The sequence below is a fragment of the Musa acuminata genome, chromosome BXJ2-1 (assembly GCF_036884655.1).
Source record: "Musa acuminata AAA Group cultivar baxijiao chromosome BXJ2-1, Cavendish_Baxijiao_AAA, whole genome shotgun sequence".
NCBI classification, from domain to species: Eukaryota; Viridiplantae; Streptophyta; class Magnoliopsida; order Zingiberales; family Musaceae; genus Musa; species Musa acuminata.
Window position 1 is genome coordinate 11,159,157 of NC_088338.1, and position 17,715 is coordinate 11,176,871.

The window sequence follows — 17,715 nt, forward strand, 5'->3', positions numbered from 1 at the left end:
GTTGCACCGCCCAGTCTCGCTGGGAGGCTTAGCCCAGGCGGTGCCACCTCCTGGCCTAGGCGGTTGCACCTCCTGGTGCAATCAGGGTCCGAATGGTTAGCTCCATTCGGCCCAATTTCAGTCTTTCAAGGGCCCAATTGCCCCAAGATTAAGCTAATGGGATCACCTCCCATTTTCCAACTTAATCAACATGCTAACTACGATTAGATCTAAGACAATTTCTGCAGCTTTGCTTCGGTGCGTCAATCGCTTCTTCCGGCGAGTTTCCGGCGAACTTCCGTCGATCATCCGATGAACCCTCGGTGATGCTCCTGCGGACTTCCGGCAAACTCCTAGACTTTGCGACGATCCACTTGGCGAGTTCCGACGAGCTTCGCTTGGCAAGCTTCTGGACTTCTCGGATCTGTTCTCGCAGAACCTCCGACGACCGTCCGAACTTCCGTCGAACTCTCGAACTCCCAACGTGATCATGAACTTGACTCCGGCGCAACTCCTGCTGCTTGTCTAACTTTCATCGTAGTTAATCCTGCACACTTAAAACAAAACTTCGATCGAGATAATTAATCCTAAGCGATTAACCAAGTTGTCCGGCATGTCATTGGTCTCTCGACGCTTCGTCCGATTCTTCGGCGCATCGTCCTTTCCTGCGGCCTATTGCCCAATCGGCTAGTTGGCTCCGCAACTCCGATATCCTTGGCACAATACCCGCTCTTCTTGGACCGATACCCGAGTCCACGGCCCGAAGCCTTCTGTCAATACGTCGACCGATCCACCGGCCCGACGTCCAATCTTCTGACATGTTCCTCTGGCACAACATGATGTTGCTGCTTTAATTGTCTCAGCCTGATCGAAGCATCCTGCGTCACTCAAAACGCAGATTAAATCATAAACATATATCAAGTAGTTTCATCATCAAAATACGAGATTCAACAGGTAAAATCATTACTACAACGGACTTTCTAATTGATGATCGAAGTCCCCTCTCAAAATGACGAGCTCTTTGACTTTCATTAAAAGCAATATGTGGAGAGAACTGAGCCAGCTTAGTGAAATGATGATCATATTCCATTACAGTTCTATTTCCTTAGTGGATGCTAAGGAACTCTTGTTGTTTCTCAAAGCGAACTGAATCAGGAAAGAACTGCTTATAAAATGCATCTTTAAACTGCTCCCAAGTTATCACATTACCTCCAGCCTCTAACATCCTCCTTTTTGAGGTCCACCAAGTGTCTGCCTTCCCTTCCAAAATGAAAGAAGCGAAAGACACTTTTTGATTTTCCCTACATTCGATAGCTTCAAATGTCTTTTCCACTTGACGAATCCAACGTTCAATAAAGATTGGATCTGGCTTGCCCTCAAAAATTGGTGGTCCCAATATCTTAAAGTGATCTAAGGTATTATTCCTACCCCGTGTAATTTCATCTCGTTCCTCCTGACGCTCAAAGTATCCTCTAATAGCATTGAGGACTCCGTGTACGTCATCTTGAGCATTGACGGGTGCTGGGGCATGAGGGGCATTCTGCGAAGTCGGAGAAGCTGGCCCATAATTAGTGACAGGTGTACGGGAGGACTGGGTTTGCTTTACGATGTGTGGAGCTTCCAAGTTATTATTTGTTTGAACACCTCTCCAAGTGCGTAGACCAATAGCATTGTGACCATGAGCACCCCGAGTGACAAGACCACTAATATCTGGAATTGGCTCCATTACTCCTATAATAGGTTAAAGACAATCATCGGTTAAAGTTAATCAAGGGACCTAATACACCTACAGGCCCTAAAACATGCTCTGATACCATAAAAGATGTCACATCCTGAATTATATATATATATATATATATATATATATATATATATATATATATATATATCTTTCCGCCAAATAGATAAACATCACTTTATTCATCATTCATAAACATTTATTACAATTCATTTATTACAATCCATTTATTCGTCGAGTCATAAATAGAAAAGTAAACATAGTGATGTTAACTTCAAGAATCATCCAAGTTGCTCTACCTAGCAGTAGAGGAAGGTCCGCTCTCCACTGGAATCTGATTTAGTACTAGAGGGAAGCTGTTCTGAAAATCAAAAATAAAAAAAATTCAACAACGCTGAGTAGGAACCCCAAAAGTCAACTCAAAATATATAAATGATCAAAATTCAATCAATCATCCCATTGGCGTATATCAAATACCCGAAGGAGCACTCCCCCAACAGCGAATGGAGAGGCTTTATCATACGGGATGAGTTTGTGTTCTCCCAACAATGGATGAAGGCAAACTCATATCGCACTCCCAACAGCGGATGGAGTGGTATCCCACACCCGCCAAAGTGGGGACACGTTCCTCCCAACAGCGGATGGAGGAACCGTCCAACCGCCACGTCTGATGGCCCGCTAATCCCCGAAGGGAATCGCCCTACCTACTCTCGGCAGGAAAATAATATAATCTCACACTGGTCATGTCCATTTCGGGATGAAATAACATATTTAAAACGTCTCTTTCAAATATCATCAATATCAAATAATATAAATTAGCCCTCAATTGACTTGAACTCTAGTTTAATCGATTCAATTGAACTCGATTACTAGTGCCTAACTGAACTGATCTCTAATTCTTATTTAACTGATCTGGAACCACCATAGGCTAGTATAATTTAGACTAGATTAAGTTCAATTTAGGTTAAACTAACTTGAATAAGTCAATCAATTCGGAATCACCCTGATCTAGACTAATCAAGTCTAGTTTAGTTCAATCAATATTTGGGCTTAAGTTCAACAATAATATTGGCTAGATTGAGCCAGTCCATCTACTAGTCATGTGTATTATATATGATTGAGCATGCATTACACAAAACTGGCCCAGCTTTAGCCCATGGACTAGTCATGTGCGTCGCATGTGACTGCCCATAATGGTTGGGCTGGGGTAGCCTACGGGCTAAGGCCTGACTCATGGGTTGGGCCTGGCCTGTGAGCAATTTCATTCCAATTAATATCCAATTTCATATCATAGCATATATCCATTAACAATATAAATAAAAACATAATAATGCATTAAAAAATAGATGAGGAGAAAAGCTTTAATACAAAGAAATAACATGCTAAATTTGACTAGAAATCATAAGACATTAAAAGAGGGACTCAAAGATAAGTTTTAATACAAGGGAATAGCCTTCTAAATTCAAATAAAAATCATGTTTTCAACTCATATAAAATTTCAACATAGTCTAGTCATATTTTAAATCATTCAGAATAATATATTTTAAATTTCAGATCAAAGAATATCAAAAAAGATTTTAGATAACATATTCTAATCTAACAAGATTTTAATCCAGATAAGATTAAAGATAAACTGTAATATAGAAAATATCATATAAAACAAATATATTTTTAACATATATAACTCTACAATAAAAACCTTAATCATAGGTCAAAGAATATTATGAAAACTTTAACTAATTACTTTAATACAAAAATTTTGATATTTAAAGAATTGATACATATTTTTCAAATAATAAAACTTTCAACATTTAAAGAATCAAAATAAAAACTAAAAATTTTAAATTTAAGAAAAGTAGGGAAACCTACCTCTTGTCAATTGGGTGTAACTCCTCGTTCCTCCCGCTGCCAGACTCACTAGGTGAGGAACAAAGGGAGGAGGTGAGCCTCTATTAAGGAAAATTTATTTTAATTTTTATATTTATTTAATATAAGTTATTTTCATTTAATATGCTAACAAATATGATATCATCAGAAATACTTAATAGTTATTTCCTTAATTCATATCAATAATCAAGGAAGTAGATTAAGATTTTCTTAAATTATAATAATAAATAAGGAAAGAAAATCAATTCCTAACTTAAATATTTGATATGATTACAGTGTCTCTCTTTTCTAAAGTATTAAAGTTTCTACCCCATTCTTTTAACTCTCTCAAAATTTTCCCTCACCCATTTGGGTTTCTGCAGACTAAAAAGCACCAAAGTTTCTTCTAATCAACTATCCTATTTCCTATAAACAAATACTCCTAATCATCTTATCGACGAATTTTAGTCAAAACTACTAGTTTATTCCTCTGTAAATTTGGGCAGAATTCTAAATCAGTCCCTTCTTAACTCATCATGCCTTGACAACTATGCAGATGAGTTTTATAGGAAAAAATGTTAAGAATGGTGAAGAAGCCATTCAAAAGATTTTGGGTGAGGGCCAAAAGTCTAGTGTATAATACTACAAAAAGAAAATACATTCAACATAGGGAAATGAAAACAAATATGAATGTTTGCTTTTGCATCTTTGGCAGGGAATGTGGATAAGTCATGCCTAATAAGCAACTTAAAGATTATAATTATCTCAGTTTCTTTAATGCAAATTCTATGTAGAGGTACTTAGAAATCTGTGAAGGGTCCCACCAAAACCTTCCATTATATTTTTAATCTCAAAGATTTGTCTATCTCTAATGATAAAGAAATATTATAAAATTGATTTGATTAAGACATGATGATACTTAAACTAACAAAATTATGATGGATCCAAACAATTTTTATGAGGGTAATAGCTTATATTTCATATAATTTGCTTCTTAGAAAACATAGTGGATGAATAGTAGAAGAAAAGGATAATCACAGGAAAAAGAATTGGAAAAAATATAGACTGTGGCTAAATAAAACAACTGAGCTCACTTTGTTGTGGAAGTTATATGGCTTTTATACCATATTGTAAGACTCACATTATTGTCGGAAAATATACTTTTTATGAGTTTGTCTGGTGAAAATTCAAGAAAATTTTTAGAGGGATATCATCCAAATTTCTTGGAGAAGCCTTTACATTCTATTTTATCTATTTTCTCTTAGAAAGCAAAATAAATAAGTATAATTTGCTTTCTCCATTCATCTTCTTAAAGCATGAAGTCTTGAACATCTCCATCATTACTGACCTAACTTGATGAGTTCATTTGGTTTCTCCGAGCCATCATATTGTATCTCGAGCCTTAATAATGTGATTTTGGCTGTGAAGAAGAGAATTGTGTTGTCACTAAGTTTTTATATCTTAATAGTTTTCAGACTGTAGCTCTAGAAAAATTCTTCCTTCTTTTACTTTCTAAGTAAATTTTTTTTTGAGAAGTTCTCATGATTTGTTGCTGGGCAAAATTTTTTCTTGTAAATTCCTCTCCAGTCATAGAGATCTTTCTTACACTATGTTAGCAAGACAATGATCCATGTCATATTTTCCATCTTATTTCTTTTCTTTGAATGCTAATTTGATTCTCCTATTGGTCTATGTTTTGATGCAATTTGAGTTATACCTTAAAGAGTTTTTTTTATCAATAGTTTCATGGGGTTTGGCTAGAGGAAGGCCATAATATGAAGAAATCAACAGATATTAATTGATATGCAAGGGAAATTAGACTTCTCCATTAGCAGTCATTATTCCCCCCTTTAAATTATGTGATGATCTAGTTAGTACCAACAGTGAGAATGCAGGTTTGGGGTTGATTTAGGATGTTTATGGAGACATAAAAGCAGTGGAATGTGTGTCGAGCAAGAGGTGCAACCCAATATATGTGGAATGTAAAGCCATAGAAATCAGAGCTTCTTTGTGCTTCCCAGGAAAGATACCACAATATCTGGATGAGCACGAACTACCTTTGAAGCTATCAATCATCTCGATGGAGTTAGTCAGTCTCCTTGTAATCTGAGCGGAGTTTTGTCTTATTGTTCTTACTTAACTCAGTCACTTAATGTGATCAAATGGAATTTTCTTCTTAAAAATGTAAATAAGTTGGCTCAGTTTCCTAAGCTAAGCTATCATCTGGTTTCTCTCACAGTAAAAATGTAATCGTCATGGAATTGCTTTGTTAAACCCCTCTGGCTTTATAGAATAATATAGATAATGTATCTTTCTTGAATGAAATCTTTTGCTCTTTCCAACAAAATAATAATTTTCTTGTCCTTTCAATACTTCTCTTTTTCTTGAATTTTTTTTGGGTTAAAAACATAAAAAAAAAAAAAACATATAGGACAAATCAAAATAGAATGAACGAGGAGATTTAGTGCTAGAATCCAATCGACATTCATTTCACACAGGAAAGTCCATGGACCTCAGTTTCCCAGATAAAACGTCCAAAAGATAACATCCAAATGGATGGTCAGCTCACTGGGATGATCTTCACACTTGACCAGCATCCGGGCATGACAACACGACCAAGTGAATGCAGCATTGTCCTCCTCAGTTCCCTCTGTCTTTGAGGATGTGTGACTGAGTTGAGTGGTCATGGTGTTCCATCAAATCATTCATTTGACAACCAGACAGAGCCAGCAGGCCTTGCTGCTGATGACCATGGGGGAAGACAAGCCAAGTCCTCAGAAGCCTTCAAGAGTAAGACCAGGAGCCAGTTCACCCAATGTACAATCTACATGTGTCGGGTGGTCCTCTTCCCTAAAAGATTGATGTCAATGCCATACCTGCTAAGCTCGCTGCTTAGGTTGGCGGGCTCAAACAGCATCCGGCACCAGACTTTGCTGCAGGTTGTGCACTGTAAAAATGGCTTCTGAGTGCTCATGGAGTTCACATGCTGCATAAGAACAAAGGCAAGCTGATAGGCATGCTGAACATTGAGCGAGAGAGAGAGAGAGAGAGAGAGAGAGAGAGAGAGAGGTATCATAACAGCTTCTCTCTCTCCTTAGGATCATGCTAAAGTCACCTATTTAAACATGCAATAAAAGCCTTAGGTATTGGAGCATACGGGAATAGGAGGAAGACAAATTTACCTGTCCTTCTCACAGTGATGACATACCTAATAAGGTTATGAAGGATCACATCAAGGCTTAATAACTGGTCATAACTATCATCCTCAAAAGTGATATAATTAGATTGAATCACCGTTAAGTGAAACCCACTTTATGATTATTTCTCATGAGGAAAAGATAATGATTTAAATCATTCTGCACTTGCTGTCTGAAACTTCACAATTATTCTTCCTCTTATTTCTGTACGTCCTATTTTGGTGCAATATTATGTCACCAGACTTTTTTTTTTATCACTTTAATCGTTTATTGGTTCCAACAACCTTACAAGTGATTGGCCACCAAACACTGGCCCCGGCAGCGGACCCACCGACTTGTCTTTTACTGGCTTTCAGTAGACGAGTGGGTCGGATTCTATGCTGCTTCAACTAACATTGCTTTGGGTTGGACGGCTGAGATCTTTTCCGATAGCCGGCCGCGGTGTCTGGACCACGGCATCGTTCAGGAAGTATAGCCATCTCGTTGGTTTCCGTCACCGAACCCCGCGGGTGATGACGTCAGAATACCAATTTAATCGTGTGAATGGTGGCTCAGACGAGACGCGTGATACGTATATACACAAGGAAAACGAAAGAACGTGACGCGGCGGCGGCGGAGGCCACGGCGTGTTGTAACGGCGGCGTGAGTGACGTAGAACTTTGCGGCGACTGCCTCAAGGGAGCAGGGTGGGCCCACCGAGGCGGTGGATGCCAGCCGCGCGATCCGATAGCACCTGTGGGACCCAAGCCGTCCGTTGCGATGGCACCGTTACGAGCGGGGATGCCGCCGCCGCCTAGGGCCGCGTGAACAGTGGACTGACAGGCGGCGCCGCCGACCGCCGCCTGCCCGTCCTCGGGCCCCGCGACCCCGGATCGCGCGCAGCTGCTCTGCACGTGCCGACTCCTCCGAAGCCTCCCCTGTTGCGCCACGTCGCGCCCCCCCGCCCCTCAGGACAGTTGCCATGTGGCTCATCCAACGTCTGCTTGAGCGTTTGCATATTAATCATATGCGACTCACGTCAGTTTTGTGTCCCATAAAAGTGAGCGGACGCTTCAGGAATCCGCCTTTTCATATACCTTTTAAAAATAATAATGATATTAATGAGATCAATATAAGATTAAAAATAATCTTACATATATATTTCTAAGGATTTGTGCATTTATTTATTTTTAAATAAAGAAAAATCTCCACAGACCTCATGACTATTTAACCGCCCCCGCTCTCATGCCATTCATCCCTCGCCCTGTCTCCTTCGCTCTTCCTAAACCCTCAGAAAACCTTCCTCCCTTCATCTCATCTTCCATCCTTCCTCCAAAGATCGCACCTTTTCGCCTCCTCGCCCCTGAATCTGCCATCAAGACCGCTTCTTGACGCTGCCGATGTCGTCGCCCTGGGTGGACGCTTCCTCCCTCCTCCTTTTTCTCCCTAAAACCGCGTTTTCCCCGATCCTCGCCGTGGCCCTCATTGCCTTCTCCCTCCTATGGTTCTGCCCCGGCGGGCTTGCGTGGGCCCTCTCCAGGGCTCATTCATGCACCATCCGCGGCCCCTCCGGTTTCGTCCTCGCTCTCGCTGGCACCGCTTCCCACCGGGTGCTCAAGAGGCTTGCTGACACGCTAGAAGCCTTGGACTTGATGGCCTTCTCGGTGGGATTCACCCGGTTCGTCGTGGCGAGCCGTCCCGAGACGGCGAAGGAGATCCTCAACAGCTCGGCCTTCGCCGACCGCCCGATCAAAGAGTCCGCCTACGGGCTCCTCTTCCATCGCGCCATGGGGTTCGCTCCGTTCGGCGATTACTGGAGGAATCTGAGGAGGATCTCCGCCACCTACTTGTTTAGCCCTCGCCGTATCGCCGCGTTTGGCGAGCGACGGAGGGACATCGGCCAGCAAATGCTGGCGGACGTCCAGGACCATATGGCCATGAATGGCGTGGTGGAGATGAAGAAAGTCCTGCACTTTGCGTCTCTGAACAACGTCATGATCAGCGTTTTCGGGAAAAGATTTGATTACTCCAAGGGTGAGGGGTTGGAGTTGGAGTCCCTGGTCAAGGAAGGGTACGAGCTGCTCGGCGTCTTCAATTGGGCTGATCACTTTCCTTTGTTAGGGTGGTTGGACTTGCAAGGGGTGAGGAAGAGGTGCAGGGCTTTAGTGAAGAGGGTAAACGCCTTCGTCGGGAGCATCATGGAAGAGCACAGGAAGAGGAGAGTTTGTGGTGATGTGGTGGATGGTGAGGGTGACTTTGTGGATGTCCTCCTTGGCATGGAAGAGGAGGAGAAGCTTTCTGACGCCGACATGGTTGCTGTTCTCTGGGTAACAACCTTTACTACTGCACTATGCTTTGTGTTTGCTTGGTTGTCATATCTGATCTCCGTGACTGCTTTTTTCCCTCGTTCTGTTCCTTTTGCTATTCTAAGAGAAATAGTTATTGCACTGCAAGGATTCATAAATGAATGCGTTAGAATAGTTTCTGTGGCACAATTCTAAGAACGGCACTCAGAATCTTGTCTGCTCCCTGCTGTCTAAGCGATAGTCGAGGTTTTCTTGGACTGTAGCAATCACTGCTTTCCATGAACCCTTCCGACTTTTACTCCTTGCAGGAAATGATCTTTAGAGGAACTGACACAGTAGCCATCCTCTTGGAGTGGATAATGGCCAGAATGGTTCTGCACCCTGACATCCAATCCAAAGCGCAATCCGAAATCGATGAAATCGTGGGAGTATCCCGTTCTGTTTGTGATGCTGATGTCGCGAGCCTTCCGTACCTCCACGCCATCGTGAAAGAATCTCTCAGGCTGCACCCACCTGGTCCGCTCCTCTCCTGGGCTCGCCTTGCGGTACACGATGTCCACGTCGGGGATCACTTCATCCCCGCCGGCACCACCGCGATGGTGAACATGTGGGCGATAACTCACGATGAATCCATCTGGGCGGAGCCTAATGAGTTCATGCCGGAGCGCTTCATCAGGGAGGACGTCAGCGTTCTGGGCTCCGACCTGAGGTTAGCGCCATTTGGTGCAGGGAGGAGGGTTTGCCCAGGGAAGGCCATGGGATTAGCTACTATTCATCTTTGGCTGGCTCAGCTGCTTCAGAGCTACAAATGGGTGCCAACAGAGGGTGGTGTGGATCTGTCGGAGTGCTTGAAGATGTCACTTGAGATGGAGAAGCCTTTGGCCTGCAAAGCTGTTCCAAGGTGGTGAATGGGCACGAGGCGCTTTAAAGGTTACATATAAGAGTCTCTAACTAGCTCAGATAGTACTGTTTCGAGAATGGAGATCATTTTGGCCTCAATATCTCCATCGCTGTGTGACCTGTTGGGTAGGCTTGTTCTATGTAGTTGCTCTCTGCAACTCTAAGTGTCGCTGTTATTTATAATGCTTAGTTCTAGTACATGAATTATAGGCGAAATATTAATGCCACTGCTTTGTTTTTGTGCAAGTGTTTTCGTGTCTTCTGATTGTTTTTGTTGCTGCTGATCGCATGTTGTTGTAAGCATAAGTCTATAATTATGTTATATCTAAAATGCGAAAATAATTTATATGTCATGAAATAAAAAATATATAGATCTAATTCACAACGCTCTAACACTCTATCAACCCCTAGAGCACGTGGCTAAAATAGAATAAAATAGTTATTCTATTATATATCTTATTCAATTATGAAAGGATCACATATTCTAACATTCTCCCACTTGGCCCATTAATTGATAAGATATAAAAGAGATATTCAAAATCAAAATAAACAAAACAAGATTTGTTTAAAAAATTAATTTTACCTAATTGGATTCCAAGAAATTTTGAAAAGCATTTTATACATGGTAATGTTTTTAAAATAAGCCAATAAGTCTAATAAACATAATAATACTATATTAAATCCAACTATCAATGCGAGTCATAGCAGTTGTATTTCATCAATGTCATACTCCCTTCTATGTACCACAACATTGTTAGTCTTTCCTAATATAGTCCATAATGACCCCTGTAATTTGTCTTGTAAAGACAATCCTGTTATTACATTCAACCATAATATGCATAAACATAAATGTAAACAGGATAGCAGAAACAGATAACTTCAATTAAGCAAGAAGAATGTCAATAATAGCATCCACATAAACATGCATCATCATATCCTTTATGACTTGCTCACAAGCCCCATTCTAAGAACATGTTTTTTGAATATTTTACACTGTAAGGTTTTTGTCAATGGATCAGCAATCATTATAGTGGTGCTCAAATTCTCAATTAACACTTGCTGTTTCTAGACTCTTTCTCTAACCACCAAGTACTTTATCTCAATGTGCTTGGAACCACTAGACTACTTGTCATTCTTAGAGAAGAAAACTACTGCAGTATTATCACAAAATATCTTCAGCGGCCTAGCAATTGAGTCGACCACACCAAGTCCTAAGATGAAATTTTGCAATGATAAAGCTTGATTTGTGGCCTCAAAGCATGCCACAAATTCAGCTTTCATTGTTGATGATGCAATAAGCGATTGCTTTGCACTTTTCCAAGAAATTGCCCCACCAGCTAACATAAATACAAATCCTGAAGTGGACTTCCTACTATCGAGGCAATTTGCAAAATCAGCATCTGAATATCCTATCACATCAAGCTGATCTGATCTCCTGTATGTGAGCATATAATCTTTTGTCTCTTGCAGGTATCTCATTACTTTCTTTGCAGCTTTCCAATGTTCCATTCTTGGGTTGCTTTGGTATCTTCCTAGCATTGCAACTGCAAAACTGATATCTGGTCTTATACAGATTTGAGCATATAATAGACTTCCAACTGCGCACCCATAAGGAATATTCTTCATTTGATTCTTTTATAAGTCATTTCTTGGGCACTGGTTTTGACTGAATTTTTCACCTCTAGTAATATGTACATCATTGGCTGAGCAAAGCTGCATATTAAATCTTTCCAAGATACGATCAATATATCCTTTCTGAGACAATCCTAATAATCCTTGAGATCTATCCCTGAATATCTCAATGCCAATAACATAGGCTGCCTCATTCATATCAACCATATTAAAGTTCTTGTTGATAAATATCTTGGTTTCGTGCAATAAACCAAGTTCACTACTAGCAAGTAAAATATCATCCACATATAAGACTAATATAATAAACTTGCTCCCACTTACCTTCAGATATATACATTGATCAACAGTGTTTTCCTTAAATCCGAAGGAAGTAATGGTATTATGAAATTTTATATACCATTGTCTGGAAGCTTATTTAAAGCCATAAATGGATTTCTTAAGTTTACAAGCCCAATTTTCTTTTCCCTTTTCAATGAATCCTTCAGGTTGTTCCATATAGATTTCCTCATCCAGATCCCCATTCAGAAATGTTGTTTTCACGTCCATCAGATGCAACTCAAGATCATAATGAGCTACCAATGCCATGACGATTCTTAATGAGTCCTATCTTGAAACTGAAGAAAAAGTCTCATTATAGTCGATGCCTTCCTTCTGAGAAAAACCCTTGGCTACAAGTCTGGCTTTATATCATTCGATATTGCCCGTTGAGTCACGTTTTGTCTTAAAGACCCATTTACAACCGACTCTTTTACAATCATTGGGTAATTCAATGAGATCCCAAACATCATTTTGGACCATTGATTTTAACTCTTCTTTCATTGCATTATACCATTTTTCAGAATCGTTACTTTCTATGGCTTGTGAAAACGATAAGGGGTTTCTTTTTATTCCTATATCATAATATGATTCTTGTAGATATACCACATAATCATCAGAAATGACATGTTTTCTTTTCCTTCGAGATCTTCTCAAATCTACAAATTGTGATTGTTCTACAAGATCATCAGCGGCGACATCAACATCATGTGAGAGTTCTTCGATGTTATTTTGTTATTCACCCTCATCAATATTCTCATTGATTTGAGGAACAACAATCTCTCGAATAGGAGATGATATGGGAGAATTAACCTGAATCTCGATATCAAAATTAATCCTTCGAGATTTTTCACTCCCACTGATTTTGTCATTTTCAAGGAATTTTACATTACCATATTCTACTATTCTCATACTATGATTAGGGCAATAAAATATGTATCCCTTGGATTTTTCTGGATAACCAATAAAATATCCTAAAATAGTTCTTGGATCCAATTTCTTTTTATGTGGATTGAATACTCTTATCTCTACAGGACACCCCCAAATATGTAGATGTCTTAGACTGGGCTTTCTACCAGTTCATAACTCAAATGGAGTCGATGAAACTGACTTGCTAGGAACCCTATTCAAGATATACATAGCTGTCTTAAGAGCTTCACCCCACATTGACTCAAGTACAGAGGAATAACTCATCATGCTCCTAACTGTTGGGAAATCTTGGGGACGACATCATATGAATAGCGGAAGAACAAGAAAACAAAATCCCCGATTCCCAAAGAGATGTTCGTCATCGTGCGAAGATTGGTGCGCAAAATCCGCGAAACTTAAAACTACGTATAAAGTAGATTGTGTTACCTAGGGAGATCGTATATCCCTGTTTCCTTGCAGATCCTTAGGAGAGGGTGAAGGAGGTCAAGCGTCCTCCTCTCGAGCGGTGATCCACACAGCAAGGTTGCGACGACGCTCCCCAAAACTTCAGGCCTACTCTGAGGTGGAGAGGGGGAGGAGAATAGAAGAGGTAAGCAAAGACTCTAGCATTTGAGACTCTAAATCCCTCCTATTTATAGAGGTCCCCTGTCAAACTCTAATGGGTCCTCCCTTAGTGGGTATTGGATCTGTATCCAATAAGACAAGGGCTCCATCGGATATCTCATATCCGAACCTCTACTCATCGCAATGCCTACCATATGTGTGTGACCCTCTATGCCCAATATCGAGCTGGCCGTGAGTCATACCTGTCATAACTCCTTTTAACTCAGTGAATTATTATCTCTGTAATAATTCACTTGACTAATCGACTACGGACGTACTAGGCCACTACGCCGTAGTCCCCAGACGATACAGGAGAATCTAATCCATTGGACCTATCTGTCCTCAGTTACCGTGTACCTATAGTCCCTCATCCCTCTAATATCCTAGAGACCGTATATCGAGCATGGTGCTGTCAGACCCATACGGTTTTTACTCGAGTCTTGCTCTAATCGGATTCTCTCGGAGAACTCTTTCTCTCTCAACCCGAATGACCCTGGCCAAGGATTTGTCTGAGCAAAAACACATGAGATATTCCTCTCATGACGCCGAGAGTGGATGATCCTCAATCGACACTCAATAGCCCTCGTAAGGTCGACTACCACTCCCAATGACTAATTGTACTAGATCTGGGACAGCCAAACCTATAAGTCTGGTATCAAAGAGTAGAGCACTCATATATGACATCCTTGGTGTCTCAAGTCTAAGGACCAAATACACCAATAGGACTACGAAATCGCTGTCTGACAATAAGGCATCATCAACCATCCAGCATTCCGTAAGTGGATCAATCAGTGAACTTAATCTCCAATGAGCACCTGTACTGTATCCCTAGTGTCCCTACACGAGTAGCTATGAGACCAACTATATCCATCAATGGACGGGTATACAACACACCAGTCTATCCGGTTATCACGATGTCCCACTCGAGTAACCTATGACCGGGATTATTTAGGATATGTGTTTAAAGGTGAATCGATCTCATTATCGTGATCTCATCACGATCCGATTCCCATTGCACAAATCCAAGGACATCACAATATATATATGCATTTATGCAATAGTTATAAAGTGATATACGCCAAAATATAATAAGCAAAAAGATTCTATATCAAGTCACACGTGCCATCACTCACGTGATTGGCTTGTTGGGCACCTATGACTAGTAATCTCCCACTTGACCTAAAGTCAATCACCTATGTGTCTGATCCCCATCAGACCCCTATGACGCTCAAAGACAATCAGATACAACAGCTTTGTTAGTGGATCTGCAATGTTATCTTCGGATGGAACTCTTTCCACTGCTACATCTCCTCGGGTTACGATCTCTCTGATAAGGTAGAACCTCCTCAGAACATGCTTAGATTTTTGATGAGACCTAGGTTCCCTTATTTGAGTAATCGCCCCATAGTTGTCGCAATATAAGGAAGTCGACTTCTCGCTATCCGGAACGACTCCCAAATCTGTGATAAACATCTTCAACCAGACTCCCTCCTTTGTTGCATCTGATGTAGCAATGTACTCCGCCTCTGTGGTCGAGTCAGTAGTGGTATCTTGCTTGGAACTCATCCAGCACACTACTCCTCCATTTAAGGTGTACACATACCCAAAATTCGACTTGCTATCATCGACATCAGACTGAAAACTTGAGTCTGTGTAGCCTTCAACCTTAAGGCTATTACCTCCATGTACTAGTAAAAGATCCTTAGTCCTTCTCAAGTACTTAAAGATACACTTTACTGCTTTCCAGTGCTCCAAGCCTGGATCCGCCTAATACCTGCTCGTGACAATCAGAGCATGCGCTATATCAGGCCTAGTACATAGCATGGCATACATGATAGACCCTATTGCTGAGGTATAAGGTATTATATCCATGTTCGCCCTTTCTTTTGGAGTCTTTAGGAACATACTTGTAGAAAGCGATATCCCATGTCTCATCGGTATGAGACCTCTCTTGGAATTTTCCATGCCAAACCATTTGACAATAGTTTCTATGTACCTGGACTGGGACAAGCCAAGCATCCTCTTGGATCTATCTCTATAGATTCTAATCCCTAAGGTATAGGATGCTTCCCTTAAGTCCTTCATGGAGAAATATCTAGATAACCAAGTCTTTACTGTGGATAGCATTCCTACGTCATTCCTAATGATCAGGATGTCATCCACATATAACACCAAAAAGGTGATAACGCTCCCACTTACCTTCCTGTACACACAAGGCTCATCTTCGTTCTTAATGAAGTCATAAGATCTAATTGCCTCATCAAATCTTATGTTCCAACTTCAGGAAGCTTGCTTTAATCCATAAATGGATCTAAGCAACCTACACACCTAATCTGGGCAGTTCTTGGACATGAATCCCTCAGGTTACATCATATATACCTCCTCCTTGAGGTTCCCATTGAGGAATTCGGTTTTCACATCCATCTGCCAGATCTCATAATCATAGTGTGCTGCAATATCCAATAGAATTCTGATGGATTTTAGCATTGCTACGGGTGAGAAGGTTTCGTCGTAGTCAACACCTTGCCTTTGACGATACCCCTTAGCTACTAGCCTTGCTTTATAGGTCTCTACCTTTCCATCTACTCCGATCTTTTTCTTAAAAATCTACTTGCAACCGATGGGTACAATACCTTCGGGTGCATCAACTAGGTTCCAAACCTTGTTGGAGTACATAGAATCCATCTCAGAATTCATGGCTTCTTGCCACTTCCCGGAGTCTATACTCATAATAGCCTCCTCGTAGGTCTGAGGATCAATATCCTCAACATCCTCTCCTCTAATATATCCCACATATCTCTCAGGAGGATGAGATACTCTATCAGACCTGCGTAAAGTTGAAACTTATGTATTAGGTACCTGAACAGACTCGGGCTGTAGAGTGGTGCTTAAGCTTGGTTCTCCAACCTCGCTCAACTCTATCATTCTCCCACTATCTCCGCCAAGAATGTATTCCTTCTCAAGGAACACTGCTCTCTTAGCTACAAAGATATTTTGGTCCTCGAGATAATAGAAATAATACCCACAAGTTTCCTTAGGGTGTCCCACAAATTTACATCGCTCTATCCTTGATTCTAACTTATCGGGGTTGTGTCTTTTAACGTGGGCAGGGCAGCCCCAAATCTTAACAACCTTAAGATCATGCTTTTTCCCTTTCCATATCTCATATGATGTAGACACTACCGACTTAGTTGGAACTCTGTTCAGAAGGTAAGCTGCGGTTTCTATGGCATATCCCTAGAATAAAATAGGTAGGTCAGCGAAACTCATCATGGACCGTACCATATCTAATAGCGTACGATTCCTCCTTCCAGAGACACCATTGAGATGAGGTGTATAAGGAGGTGTCTATTGTGATAATATCCCATGGTCCTTGAGGAACTAAGTAAACTCTGTACTTAAGTACTCACCTCCTCGATCTGATCGAAGAGTTTTGATACTCTTTCCAGTCTGGTTCTCCACCTCATTTTTATACTCTCTAAATTTCTGAAAGGCCTCGGACTTGTACTTAATTAAGTACACATATCCATACCTTGAGAAATCATCAGTAAATGTAATGAAGTATGAGTAACCTCCAATGGCATGAGTTGACATGGGTCCACATACATCACTATGTATGAGTTCCAACAGCTCAGTGGCTCTCTCTCCAGTTCCACTAAATGGAGAGTTGATCATTTTTCTACGAATGCAAGGCTCACAAGTTGCATATGACACATAGTCGAATGGATCTAGATATCCATCATTTAGCAACTTTTGAATCCTTCTTTCATGGATGTGACCTAGCCTACAATGCCACAGGTATGCACTGTTCATCTCATCTCGTTTCCTTTTGGACACATTTACATTCATGATATGTGGAGTAGTGTCTTGCATAAACAAACCTTTATGCAATATTCCTCTCGTCAATCTCCCCTCAGCTTTGCTAGAATTTACAATAAATTGTAGATGTGATAAATAATACTGGTATCCAATACCAATGCACTATCATAAAAATCTGACAATTGGAGATTGATCATGAATGTACCTGAAGCTTCTCCAAGCTTATATTTCGCCCTTTCTGCAAGGTACTCTTTGCAGTTCCTCTTCCAGTGCCCATCTTTACCACAATGGAAGCACTGGCCTTTGTCCTTTACTGGGTCTTTCTTAGCAACCTTTGCTTTACCTGGTTTTCCCTTGCCCTTTCCCTTCTTAAGGGACCTTTCTGCTTTCCTTTTCTTTCTGGTCTCACCAGTGTAGAGAACTGGCTTCTCTTTCTTAATAGTACTCTCTG

At 40.9% G+C, this 17,715-nt stretch overlaps 1 protein-coding gene across 1 annotated transcript; it reads left to right on the forward strand.

The window, feature by feature from the left end:
• Window positions 1–8,110: 8,110 nt before the first annotated feature.
• LOC103975030 (cytochrome P450 78A5-like) lies at window positions 8,111–10,049 on the forward strand. Its single transcript, XM_065091628.1, has 2 exons — window positions 8,111–9,086; window positions 9,374–10,049. Exons 1-2 carry the CDS (start codon window positions 8,160–8,162, stop codon window positions 9,971–9,973), a joined length of 1,527 nt encoding a protein of 508 aa, XP_064947700.1. The 5' UTR covers window positions 8,111–8,159; the 3' UTR covers window positions 9,974–10,049.
• Window positions 10,050–17,715: the final 7,666 nt, after the last annotated feature.

What these genes read in the sequence shown, in the direction of transcription:
- LOC103975030 (XM_065091628.1), top strand. Translation starts at nt 8,160, where the DNA reads ATGTCGTCGCCCTGGGTGGACGCTTCCTCCCTCCTCCTTTTTCTCCCT. An exon ending in ACATGGTTGCTGTTCTCTGG is followed by an intron (nt 9,087 to 9,373) that starts GTAACAACCTTT and finishes TACTCCTTGCAG; the next exon opens with GAAATGATCTTTAGAGGAAC.